The sequence below is a fragment of the Myxine glutinosa genome, chromosome 2, assembly GCF_964187855.1.
Source record: "Myxine glutinosa chromosome 2, kmMyxGlut1.1, whole genome shotgun sequence".
NCBI classification, from domain to species: Eukaryota; Metazoa; Chordata; class Myxini; order Myxiniformes; family Myxinidae; genus Myxine; species Myxine glutinosa.
Window position 1 is genome coordinate 189,859,990 of NC_136262.1, and position 14,571 is coordinate 189,874,560.

Here is a 14,571-nt window from a genome sequence, read left to right on the forward strand (position 1 = left end):
GTCCCGGAGGTGCCCCTTATCTCGCCTACGCACCATCAGGTAGTCAACGGTTGTCGTCGACCCACCTGACGTGTATGTAACAAGTTTATTATCTGCTTTCTGCAATTGAGTATTACAAATCAGCTCCATCAGCAAATTCCAAAATCCTTTCACCTTCTCCATTCCTCACACCATATCCGTAACCCCCATGAACTTCCTCAAAACCGTCCATACTCCTTCCCACATGTCCTTTTAGGTCTCCTCCTACCACAACAACTTCCTCATCTTTCACGTTTTCCATCAGCTTCTCTATCGCACACCAGAACTTGTCCTTCTCTTCATCGCTCCGACCAACCTGCGGAGCATATCCCAAGATGACGTTCACCAAGAGCTTTCCAATCTTCATTTTCACCATCATCAACCTTTCACTCACTCTTGTCACACTCACCACACTGTCTACAAACTCCTCAGAAAACAGGACACCAACACTATTCACGCCCTCCAGGCACCCTTGCCACACAAACTTGTATTTCTGTCCCTGCCTACCCTTCACCATTCTCACACCACTTCCCTTCCATCTCGTCTCCTGCACACAACATATCTCCACTCTTTTTTTGACCAATACTTCTACCACTTCTCCTGATCTCCCTGTCCATTGTCCCTACATTCCATGTCCCAAATCTCAGAAACCGATCGCCACGTCGGGCATCAGACGTTTAGTCGTCATAAATGGAGTGATTTCCACCCTTGCTTCGATCGGGTTCCCCACGTTTATTTTTGACGAGAGGGAGTGGGGTCCCCCACGGGGTACTTCGGGCTGTACCCTGCCCATATGTAGTTGTAATTGTCATGGTTCTCTTTTTGAGGCAGTGTTTTATGGCCTGATGCCCTTCCTGACGCCAACCCTTTTGGATAAATTTGGAATGTAAATAGCTTTTCAACATGTATGTTATCATAGAAGTACAGTATGTAAAACAAACTACAGCAATCATTTTTCGCACTCTTTTAAACCATAGATAATTATATATTCCGAGTATTAAGTCGAATCACGGACTTCCGGGGAAAACAAAGTATCGACTTGTACACCACAACTATGGTAAGTTTGTGGGCGTTTATTCTAAGGTTAAACAAATTGCTTCACAATGACAGATCTTGTCGGGATCTTATTTTTTGATTGGATTTTATACTTGACGCGAAGTTTGTGTGCGAACAGAAATCTCAGATGGTCAAGCGTGAGGGAGGAACAGGTGGAGTTGATGACAACGATGAAAAGTGTACCATCTGCCTCTCGATTATCGAAGAAGGGGAAGATGTCCGGTAATGGAAACTAAGAATGCTTGTGTCGGTCGAGAGGAACATTGATGCTCGTTTGAATATGTTTGTGCATGAAAATGTAGTGACGGAATATTGTCAAAGGTGAAATGAAATATGGTTGCACATTCTGACACTGTGTACCTTACATGTGTGCTCAAACGCCTCTGTGCCTTTTCCATCCCGCAGGCGGCTGCCATGCATGCACTTATTCCATCAACTCTGTGTTGACCAATGGCTGCTTACCAACAAGAGGTGTCCCATTTGCCGGGTGGACATTGAAGCTCAGCTGATCTTTGAAAGCTGACCTGACTGGAAATTCTTCGGCATCATCAAATCCATTGACCAATAATACTGGAATGCTAGTTAAAGTTGGTTTCATCAGTTATATCCCAGTTTTAAAAACAATCTAAACTAATAAATTTCTTTACAATTACTTTATTTTCTTTTTATTTTTAGTACAGATTATCCCCTTGAATTGGTTCTATAAAAATTAACAATTTCTACTGAGTTTTTGTTGACCAACAAGGATTTGGATTCTAGAAATTAGCAGGTTAGATTGAGCTCAGCGTTTTTATTTTATTTTGTGATAGAGGGTCCTGGCAATATTGAATTCCTAGCGTGTCGCAATAGGCGACAAACAGGGTTGGTGGCAGGAAGGGCATCCGGCTGTAAAACATTGCTTCAAAAAGGGCACCAAGGTGGCCGAAAAAGGCCAACCTCCGCGGGGAAAAATGGCCTCTAAAGGTCGTTCTTATTTCTATAGAGGGTTCTGGCAGTCGTACATGACAGAGCCCAACAGCTTTAGACCGATAAAAAGGGAAACTGGCAGCAAAAATGCTTGGATATGTTGTAAACGAGTTGAGTGGCAAGAATTGGAGGGGGAGGAGGTCTGAGAGTTGAGTTTGGTGGGGGTAGGTGGCAGAAAGATGGATGGCACTCTAAGGATAGATGTAAGAGCATGAGGCAATGGATACAAGGAATCTATTTCACAGATGAGAGGAATGGAGGTAAGCATCCATCTTAGAATTTGGGTGTGAAACCAGGTCTAGATTTGGGGAAGAACTTGTGAACACTGCAGGTAAGGAAGAGCGAGGAGGTGGTACTACTCCAAAAGTGAGCTGATGGAAACCTGCCTGTGGTGGGTAAGAAGTAAGCCATGAGACCTCACTTCCTGTCAAGACCACGAGGGGAAGCACCTGCAACAGATACGAGGGAAGCCCAACTCCGTGGTACTTTGGATGAAGGCCTTCTCCACTGTGATGAGCTTTGCGTAACTCAGAATGGACTCTGTGCCAAGAATTACAAAGCGTCATAGCCAGCCTAATATGCCAGTTGACAGATGTGGTCCACCCAAGACAGGTTGTGTGACAGGACGTGGGGCTCAAGGGAATGCAGCATTTCTTTCAGGGTTTGGACAGACAAGTAAACAGAGGTTGGACAACCAATCCTTATAGAGCTGGGTTTTTCAACCCACAGCCCGTGGGCCAGGATCGGGCACACCAACCTTTCATTACCTGGCCTCCTTTGTTGCTGAACATGTAATTTTCACAGTGTGCATTTATATATGTTCTTGGCATTGTGTGCATCAGTGTGCATTTATATATATATATATATATGATATATATATATCACTGTCGTTGCATGTGTGTGTATATATATATATATATATATATATATACATATATATATATATATATATATATATATATATATATATATATATATATATATATATATATATATATATATATATATATATATATATATATATATATATATATATATATATATATATATATATATATATATATATATATATATATATATATATATATATATATATATATATATATATATATATATATATATATAAATATGTACATACACAAACATATATATATACAGTCACGTGAAAAAGTAAGTACACCCCATGTAAAGTTTTGACTTTTTCAACATATTTAAACATACAGCTATTTGATCTTCATTTCAACAATATTGATATATAAAGGTGATATAATATGACAAATATCATGAAACATTTACATTTTGTAGTCCATTGTATAATTTAAATAAACATAAATGCAAATTTCACATATGGAAAAAGTAAGTACTCCCTTGGCTCTAATAGGTGGTATTGCCCCCTTTGGCAGAAATAATCTCAAGTAGGCGTTTCTTATAACTGTCGACCAGTCTCTGACATAGATTGGGAGAAATTTTTGCCCACTCCTCAATGCAGAATTCTTTCAGCTGTGCAATGTTTGAGGGGTTTCTTGCATGCACAGCTCGTTTCAAATCCCCCCACAACATCTCAATGGGATTTAGATCCGGGCTTTGACTTAGCCATTCCAGAACCCTCCATTTCTTTCTTTTCAGCCATTCCTTGGTGGATTTACTGGTATGTTTAGGGTCATTGTCATGTTGGAAGGTCCACCTTCGGTTGAGCTTCAACTTTCCGACAGATGGCCTTACATTATCCTCAAGCACCCTCTGGTGCAATGAAGAATTAATAGTGGATTCTATGATGGTGAGCTGCCCAGGCCCTGATGCAGCAAAGCTGCCCCAAACCATAATATTTCCACCACCATGCTTTACAGTTGGTATCAGGTTCTTGTGGTCAAATGCTGTCTTTGGTTTTCACCAAACATGTCTTCTGGTACTGTGGCCAAATAGCTCTACCTTTGACTCATCTGTCCAGAGCACATTGTTCCAGAACTGCTGGTCTTTGCCTCGTGTTCGTTGGCAAACTTTAGTCTTGCCCTGATGTTCTTTCTGGACAGCAAAGGTTTCCTCCTGGCACACCTCCCATGTAGATCAAATTTGTGCAGCCTCTTTCTAATGGTAGACTCGTGCACTTTGACATCAACAGTGGCAAGATCTACCCGTGGGTCCCGTGATGACATTCTAGGGTTCTTTGAGACTTCTTTCAGCATCTTGCGATCTGCTCTCGGGCTGAACTTGCTGGGGCGGCCTGGCCTGAACAAGTTGGCAGTTGTTTGGAATCTTCTCCACTTGTAGATGATCTTCAGGACAGTCGAGTGATTGATTTCAAATTGTTTGGAGATCTTTTTAAATCCCTTCCCAGACCCGTAGGCATCTATAACCTTCTTTCTGAAGGCCTCAGAGAGCTCTTTTGATCTAGGCATGGTGACGCCACACACTTCAACAACAAAGAGCAAACCAAACTAAATGTCTGAGGTTTGAATGAGACAGGTTCCTCCAAGATCCTCTCCAACGATGTTCTAATCATTTGCACCTGAGCTGGCGCACCCGATTCTAATTTTAGGTATTTGAAGTAGTGATAAATGTCGGGGTGTACTTACTTTTTCCACATGCGAAATTTGCATTTGTTTATTTAAATTATACAATGGACAACAAAATGTAAATGTTTCATGATATTTGTGATATTATATCACCTTTATCTATCAATATTGTTGAAATGAAGATCAAATAGCTGTATGTTCAAATATGTTGAAAAAGTCACAACTTTGCATGGGGTGTACTTACCGCGTGACGGAACTTACCCCGTTTTGCACGTGACTGTGTGTGTGGGGCGGGGCTGGACAGCGTCGTCTCTTTCTCGGCAGAACCGCAAGCCTGACTTGGTTCAGCGCAACTCACCTCCTCCTCAACTGAACTCTTACGCATCTCTCTGGTGGGGGCTGAGGCAACGGGTTTTATAGGCCACACCCTAGAATCGTCTTGAACCTCCTCGAAGTTTCTTTCCTCCGCCCTCTCAGGCCAAACCCCTCATGATATATATATATATATATATATATATATATATATATATATATATATATATATATATATACACATATATATATATATATATATATATATACACACACACACACACACACACACACACACACACACACACACACACACGAGGTGTGTTCAAAAAGTATCCGACCTTTGTTCATAAAAAATACTCGTATCCAGATACAACAAACTTACACTAATCTCCTTCAAAGTAGTCCCCTTGGGCTGCCAAACACTTCTCCCAACGGTTCTGCCACTGTCGGAAGCAGCGCTGGAACACCTCTTTTGGGATGGCGCGCAGCTGGTCCGTCGCATTCCGCATGATGTCTTCTCTGGACTGAAATCTGGTCCCTTTCAGGGGCATTTTCAGCTTGGAGAAAAGCCAGAAGTCACACGGAGCCATGTCGGGAGAGTAGGGAGCCTGACGAAGCACAGGTGTGTTGTGTTTGGCCAAGAAACTCTATCAAATGTGAAGAATGGGCGGGTGCGTTATCGTGATGGAGCTGCCAATTGCCCGCTGCCCACAGGTCCGGCCGTTTGCGTCACACAGCGTCACGAAGGCGACGCAGAACCTCTTGGTAATACTCCTTGGTGATGATTGTGCCGTGTGGTGCGTACTCGTGATGAACCACGCCACTGGAGTCGAAGAAGACGGTCAGCATGACTTTGACATTGCTGCGGACCTGCCTTGCTTTTTGTGGCCTCGGGGATGTTGGATGCTTCCATTGTGATGACTGCAACTTGGTTTCTGGGTCGTACCCATAAACCCAGGACTCATCGCCAGTGATCACTGTGTTGAGGAAGCTGGGATCGCTGTTCACAGTCTCCAGCATGTCCTGTGCGATCTCCAAACGGAGTTGCTTCTGCTCAATCGTTAGCAGCTTTGGTACAAACTTCGCTGAGATTCTCCTGAAGCCCAAATCCTCCTTCATAATGGAATGAACGGATCCAATGCTGACGCCCACCTCGTCTGCAAGTTCTCTGATCGTGATTCGACGATCCTGCATCACCAGGGTCCTCAATTGGTCAATGACGATCTCATTTCGGGATGTTGAGGGCCTACCCGAACGTGCTTCACTCTCCACTGATGTGCGGCCATCTTTGAAGCGGTTGTACCACTCCTTTATCTGTATGGTGCTCATTGCTTCGTCCCCGAAGGCCTGTTGAATCTTGCGGATCGTTTCCACTTGGGAATCGCCAAGCTTTACACAAAATTTGATGCAGTTGCGTTGTTCAAGTTTTTCCGTCATTTTGTCAAAAACGAAAATCCAACGGCGCTCACTTACACTTCCTCACTCATCGGCGGTCTGCCGTCGAATGACAGCTTCTGCAGGTGGGAAAAAATTCACGCGTGCACATTAGGATCGCCTACATACGTGCACCAATCAACGCCTCCCTAGCTTCATTTGTTTATGCACGACAAATTAAGGTCGCATACTTTTTGAACACACCTCGTATATATTGTTACGGCCCGCGGATAAGATGTTGTGTTTGCCGAGCGGATGGCCCCGTGGCTGTACAGTTACCCCGACTAACCCGATTCCCGAACGTTGGCCGGATCGCGCCACAGATATTCAATAGGGAAAAGACTAAGGCGACACGGATGTGAAGAAGACGCAGACAAAAAGGTTGGAAATACGAATATAATTTATTTGCTATTTACAGGCTCAAAATAACCAAGGAAGAAGGAAAGATAAGAAAATAATTTACAGAAGATATTAGACAGTGCAACGCTAACTTATACAAACTTAATTAACCCAAGGACAGAACAAACAAGGACAGACTCACGCGGGGAATGATGATAGGAATGGCGGGAGATGGATGGCTGGAGGGAGAGGAAGGTCCAAGGGTACTGCAGCACGATCGGCGCGTTTGACCGCCGCCGTTCCTTCGCGGCCCTGCTCCGGAACTGCCGTCAAGGCCCCACGCTGCTGTCGTTGCTGCTGTGGCTGCGGCTGCTCTGGGGACGTCGCGTGCTTTGCCAGGACTCGTCTGGTCCAAACACACAACTGAACAACATGCTTGCTTCTTGCCCAACTCTCTTGCTTGGTCCAACTTTGGCGAGCAAGGCGACGAATAGCAGGTTTTGTGCTTCCCTGGACGATCTCTTTTTGGACAAGAATCGCTGCTGGATGATCTCTTTTGGACAAGAATCTCTGCTGGATGATCTCCCTTCTCTCCCAGGACCTTGCGCGCGCGCTTTTTATAGCGCCTCCGGCGATCAAGCCGCCGGCCTTTAGGACACGCCCATCGGTGTGCTCACCTCGGCCCTGATTGGTCGGCACGGCCCTCTAGCTCCGCCCTTGATGACGATGGGCAGGCACGCCTTTCTTCCCCGACCCGAGCATATGTTCAATGGTGGTTTTGGAGGGGATGTAATTGGCAATCGAGGCTTCGCAATGATGAAAGGGGGGTGTGAAAGGAATCTACTCTATTTCACTTGGTGCAATGGAGTGTCATCTTAATGGGAGACAAGGCCTTACCCTAATACACATAATAAAGATATAACTATCAACCAGGGGGAAATCTATGATTGGCTGACGTGTATGCTTTATGGACTAATTATGGGACGCCCTTTGACCTTTACACAACACTGGAGGCAGGAGGGTCCAGAATCAAGCAATATTAATAAAACACACAATAAAAAAAATACAATCCTCATATCCACAACACTGCACCCTCCTCCTCTTAGGCACGTCCCGGGCCTATAACTTTAACTTAGTGTGACACGTAGGTGTAGTTCCCTCTACATTTAACCTGACCCTGAGTGCGACAGGTTTAAAACATAAATAAATATGTCCCGCTGCTCCATTGCACCCTACCTAACAGACTCACGCCCACAGCTAACCGAATTGCGGAATGGTCTTCAAACTATACACTGACGGTGGGGAGCATTATTTACAATGACTTTACTTTATTCACAAAACTAACCCAGGACCTGTGATTGTTCTTTCTGGGGGGGAGAGACAGTCTGCTCTGCATCAATGCACCATGAAAGCACCCAAAACGCACCAATACACCCTCAAGCACCAATCGGTGCACAGTCATCACTGTCATCAATAAAAATAACCAAACAACCCCTAACCCTGCAGGTGGTCTCTTGCTCTTCGGCTCCCTCTGCTGGCTATTATTATTTTCCTGGTGTTGTCATCTTCCTTTGCTGGCGGCCTATTTGTAATAATAAAATGCACCCAACGTGTCCATTTTTATTTATTTATGGCCCACAGGGGCCGACTAGTGTGGTTCACCTGTGGGGCATCGGTGCCCTGTGGCCAAGGTCCGCCAGCAAGATTTCGGGCCTTCATGGCCGGTTCCAGCAGAGGGGCCATGCCCCAACCCATGGGGTCCATAAGTGGTGCTCGGCCACAGACATGTGGTCCATAATGTGGTGCATTGATGCAGACAGCTGGTTCTGGGAGTTCCGGGCGCACAATGGCGGACTCACGCACGCTCCCCTCGGCGCCCAGTGGCGCACAGGTCCTCATGTGGGAGACAAAGGGGGGGGGGAAAGACAGATGAGCGAGGGGTAAGGTCTCAAGGGTACACATCAATAAGGCAATGCAAGGTGAAGTGCGTACGGAGAGCGAAGTGAGAAAGCTCGTCCCTACCGTACGTCACCCCCCCTGTCACCTACACTACCCTTGCCCTTACCCCATATGTACAACAACCTACACCTTTACAAATTCGTCACTACTGTCACGTCTTCCCCATATTTCTTCTATTCCAAATTCGTCACCACAATCCCTCTAGCCAAAATTTGCCATCACCCAATTCATCATCAATCCTCATAAGGAGGAAGAGATGGAACATCAAGCACAATGTCACACCCACGTCATGATGCGTCTCACATTCCAAACATTTGCATCATAAAAATAATAAAAACAACCTGGCATGGTGTGGAGGTACGTCATCCCAGGTGAGTGGATGCAGATGGTGCGAGGAGACTTCAATCCTAACTATCCTCTAAATGGCTTTAACACACTTTACACTACCCGGGGTCTTTCCCTGCCAATCCATTGGCCATTTACACTATGGGTTCTAAAAACCAATTCCCATTGACCAAACTGTGGTGCTTCTCAATTTGGGGTCTCACTCCCCCGATGCAACTCCCTGTGCCCTTGCACAATTTCAGGACTGGGGCGTGTAGCTCTCCCAGCAGGCCTACCCACCTGCACACCTCCACCACTGCAGTTGCCACCCGAGCTTACCTAGCTCCTCACCCTAACCTATCTAATTGGGGAAGGCCCCTCCTGGCTCTGTCACCCCTCGGTGCCCTCTGGCACTGGGCTACCCGGGTCCGTCCTCCGGATCCTCGGGCCCCATCCACAACAACTCTACCGGCTCCCAGAGCCCACCTGCGGCCTCACCTGGCTGACATCCTCACAGTGGTGGAGTGCCCAAACCAACTACACACACTAACAGGCTACACGCCCAGCCATTTCCACAACACTAATGCACCCATCCAAACACCATTCTTTCACCCGCACCACAGATGCCAATATCCAACCACAATTTACCTGTACCCTCTACCTAACACTTACACTACCCTCCCCGGGTATTCGTGATGGGGGTCCATCCTTCCCCCATTCACACCTTCGCACCATCCACTCCACTCCATAGTTTCCACCATACTCACTCCACGACCATCCATTCCAATACTCCATATACTCCATACCATTTATTCCACACAACCATTCTCCATACACCTGTCGTTGCACACCTGTGCAATCACACCTGGTGCCACCTGCACTCTCCTTCCTTCCTGGACCATTTGGTCAACACAACACCCATCACCATCACTCACTCAAACACTGCTCCATACACCTGTTCAGTTGCACACCTGTGCAATCACACCTGTTCACCATACACACGGCATCATCTAATCTACCTGGTGCCCTGCTAACTTAGTGCTCCCCGTCTTCCCTTTAAACTAAGCACATACCATGTCATTATCATCCACACTAATCTACCTGCGTCCCCACTACAGGTATCATTGTCACTAACTAATCTTAACGTTACCTATTGTCATCTTCTCTAGATCCCTACACATTATATCCTAACCCTCCCGGGCTAGTTTTCACTGCCGTAAACCCCATAAGACTAGTGCTCCTTTGCCCCCGCGTGAGAGATGGCAGAGTTGCCATCCCACCACATCGGGGCATTTCCCACTACCAATTTTGCTCGTCCAAATGCAACAAATCAAAAATTTGCCAATCATCTGCCAATCGTCTGCCAATCCTCACTCTGCCAATCATCAAATTTTGTTTTTCTAATTTCGGGGCCAAAACACTATCCTCATCATCATCATCACAGTCCGCTTTATCTGAGCCTCGGTGCGTCGTCACATCATTAAAACCCGGCTTCGCAAAGCCGAGCAATGAATTCAGGTGGTTTGGTCGCCTTGGTTGGATCCGTCCGGCATTCACGACTCTGGGGAGGAGGCATGCTCGGGCCGAGGTTCCACGCATCATCGTCGCGGCTCGGTACCTTGCGGTCCCGGGCCCGATGGCTGAGGCTCGCCCGGTCGGAACCCCGTCCCCACCAGGGGGGCACCGTTCCGCCTCCTCCTACTCGCCCTTGAACCGGACCGGTCACCTCGCCCGACAAGGCCCGGACTCGACCGTGCGGGGCGGGGCCAAGCCCGAATCGGCAACGACGCTCCGAAGAGAAGCGACGCAGCATCGATCCGCGCCGGGCCTGGCATCCAACAAAGCGCACCGCGCCCCGAGTGCTCGCATCGGCTATCCGTCGCCCTAAACGCTAACCCGTCCAACGTCGATGCTTTACTCGCATGCCCACACGCACACGCGACCCTTTTGACCCTCACAAAACCCGGCGTTCCAACGCCGTCCGTACATTCCACCAACGCACTCCCTGTTACACACCACACCTCTCGCGCACACTCTTGCGCACACTCGCCGTTCGCACACTTCGGTCCACACCTCTCCTCCGTTACGTCCTCCGTAACACTCACCATGGGCGTGCACTCTTGCATCCACCCACTACCGCGCTCCGATGTGCTCCCTCGCACTCGCGCTACTACCAACTCAGGTGTGCTTTCTCGCACACCCTCGCCGTTCATCCCATACGTGCATCCTCGCACCCGCTCCACCACCAACTCACTCCTTGTGTCACACTCCGTACACCCCGACGTGCATTCTCGCTCGCACTTGGTTTCACTCCCACACTTTATAACACACCCACTCGCCGACGCACACTTTTTTTCCACACGCGTGCCATTTCCACTCACACGGGACCCTTCACCAACGCCCGGGTGCCATATCGATCCCAATCGCGCGACAATTCTCTTGTCGTCAAACATCCTCCTGCAAAATCTCCCCGCACAATACACAGCACGACTCACCTGGGGGATCCTCCTCCTTCGCTCCAACACCACCTGCAAACTTTCATTGGTGTTATTAAGCACAGCATCGTGATGTGAGCAGGGACTTTGCACATTTTCCATTTCTCCCTGCAATTCCCGGGCTACCTCCGTCGTCTCTTCAATTTTAATTATACCCACTACTGCTTTTTCTTTATTCCCCTCGACGACCGCTGGCTTTAATAAAACCCCCTCTTCTACCTCAGCGGTCGCCGGCTGCTCCAAACCCCGTGTCGCGATTTCTACCCCCGTCATTGTACCCGCGCTTTCCTCCGCCTCGCTCAACCAGCGCTTCTCGACCCGCGTTACCTCCTCGTGCACCCCTGGGACCCTCTCGCCCATCCTGCGATCCATGATCTCCCCACATTCGTCTATTTTTGCCATTAATTGGTCCATAAAAAATCGCATGTACCCTGGTATCTCGGGCTCGGCTGCTGCGACCACGGGCGCGGCTAAATTTGGTGCCGCTGTAATCACGTGCGCAAACGCGCCATTTTGTGCGCCTGATACCTCCTCAACCACCTCCTCATTGTTCTCCTCCACCATTTCTTCCCTCCGGTCCTGAGTTACCCCTAACCCCTCTTCTAGCTCACCCACCTGCATCCGATCGCCTTGACTATCCATGGCGCGATTTCAAAATTCGGGTTGTTTTTTTTTAAACAAAACAAATTTCGGCAGCTCGTAATTTTGAGCGCGTTAAGCGCGCTTCGGGTCCGACCCCACTCCCGACACCAATTGTTCCGGCCCACGGATAAGATGTTGTGTTTGCCGAGCGGATGGCCCCGCGGCCGTACAGTTACCCCGACTAACCCGATTCCCAAACGTTGGCCGGATCGCGCCACAGATATTCAATAGGGAAAAGACTAAGGCGACACGGATGTGAAGAAGACGCAGACAAAAAGGTTGGAAATACGAATATAATTTATTTGCTATTTACAGGCTCAAAATAACCAAGGAAGAAGGAAAGATAAGAAAATAATTTACAGAAGATATTAGACACAGTGCAACGCTAGCTTATACAAACTTAATTAACCCAAGGACAGAACAAACAAGGACAGACTCACGCGGGGAATGATGATAGGACTGGCGGGAGATGGATGGCTGGAGGGAGAGGAAGGTCCAAGGGTACTGCAGCACGATCGGCGCGTTTGACCGCCGCCGTTCCTTCGCGGCCCTGCTCCGGAACTGCCGTCAAGGCCCCACGCTGCTGTCGTGGCTGTGGCTGCTCTGGGGACGTCGCGTGCTTTGCCAGGACTCGTCTGGTCCAAACACACAACTGAACAACGTGCTTGCTTCTTGCCCAACTCTCTTGCTTGGTCCAACTTTGGCGAGCAAGGCGACGAATAGCAGGCTTTGTGCTTCCCTGGACGATCTCTTTTTGGACAAGAATCGCTGCTGGATGATCTCTTTTGGACAAGAATCGCTGCTGGATGATCTCCCTTCTCTCCCAGGACCTTGCGCGCGCGCTTTTTATAGCGCCTCCGGCGATCAAGCCGCCGGCCTTTAGGACACGCCCATCGGTGTGCTCACCTCGGCCCTGATTGGTCGGCACGGCCCTCTAGCTCCGCCCTTGATGACGATGGGCAGGCACGCCTTTCTTCCCCGACCCGAGCACATGTTCAATGGTGGTTTTGGAGGGGATGTAATTGGCAATCGAGGCTTGGCAATGATGAAAGGGGGGTGTGAAAGGAATCTACTCTATTTCACTTGGTGCAATGGAGTGTCATCTTAATGGGAGACAAGGCCTTACCCTAATACACATAATAAAGATATAACTATCAACCAGGGGGAAATCTATGATTGGCTGACGTGTATGCTTTATGGACTAATTATGGGACGCCCTTTGACCTTTACACAACACTGGAGGCAGGAGGGTCCAGAATCGAGCAATATTAATAAAACACACAATAAAAAAAATACAATCCTCATATCCACAACAATATATATGTTCAAAACACACCTGGTCACAAGTGAGCCGCACTGACCGGGTCCTCAGTCGAGGTCCTCATCATCATCCCGTTTCGGCCCTTCAACCTCGATACGGTCAGCTAAGGTGGGCCAGCAGGGGCACATACACATCCACATGCAGCAACTACACCTGGGTACGTACATACCCCCACCCCCAGCCAGTGCAAACGCAGACTACAACAACAACTTCCCCGCATCCAGAATCCACAGCACCAAACAAACATGGTGGAACACTCAAACACCCACCTTTATACCCTTCACCACTCACCAACAAAACACACCAGATCATTCATACACACACATACACACACACACACACAACACCAACCAACCAACCACCTACCCTTACAACATACACCACTCAACATACAAAAACACACTCATGCGAAAATTCATTCATGCAAAAACACACACCCTCACCCACTCACTCATATACACAAAATAAGAAAGAATAATAGTAAAAAAAAAAGAAGAAGACCACACACAACCAAGCTCCAACATTCGACGTGCCTCCATAAACTTCCTCCATATCCAAGGTGAGCCTTTCAAGGCAACCTGGGCCACTCTGTCACACATCCTCCTTCTTTCTGTCCCACACACTCCAAGCCGAGCAAGAAATGCAGAAAAGGAATTGCCAATATACCCTCTACACCCCACCTCAAATGGCTGACACGAAACTCGCCAACCCTTCTCCCGGCACTCTGCCTCCAGCTCACTGTACTTTCCTCACGTGCACCTCCTCCATGTTCTCTTCCCAAGGTACCAACAATTCCCCGAAGATGACCTGTCTTGTTGCACCTGACCAAATGACAATGTCAGGCTGCAACCTTGTCACACAGATCTCCTCTGGGAATACCAATTGTGGCTTTAGATCTGCCACCACCTGCCAATCACAAGCATCTGACAGCCCTCTTGCTTTCCACCTCCTCCTCTTTCCACCTCTTACCACTTGGCCCTCTTTGACAAACCACACCTCTCCCCCATCAGTCTCCTTCTCCACTCTTCTTTCTCTCGACCTCAGCACCTCTTCTTGCACCATCTGCACCACCACCACCAGCATCTGATCATGTCGCCACCTGTATTGTGCTGCTGCCAATGCTACTGAACATGCACTCAGTGCATGCTGCACCGTCCCCACACCTCCACACAAATAACATCTCTCCTCC

The 14,571-nt window shown here is 47.9% G+C and overlaps 1 protein-coding gene across 25 annotated transcripts in view; it reads left to right on the forward strand.

The window, feature by feature from the left end:
- The window catches only part of LOC137420979 (uncharacterized), a 136,910-nt gene extending 135,184 nt beyond the window's left edge, over positions 1-1,726 (forward strand). For all 25 annotated transcript variants that reach the window (XM_078772102.1, XM_078772103.1, XM_068106550.2 and 22 more), the window contains 2 exons: positions 1,193-1,296; positions 1,480-1,726. In XM_078772102.1, the coding sequence (XP_078628228.1) occupies positions 1,193-1,296; positions 1,480-1,597 (222 nt within the window). In that variant the 3' untranslated portion in view covers positions 1,598-1,726. The remainder of the gene's footprint in view (positions 1-1,192; positions 1,297-1,479) is intronic.
- Positions 1,727-14,571: the final 12,845 nt, after the last annotated feature.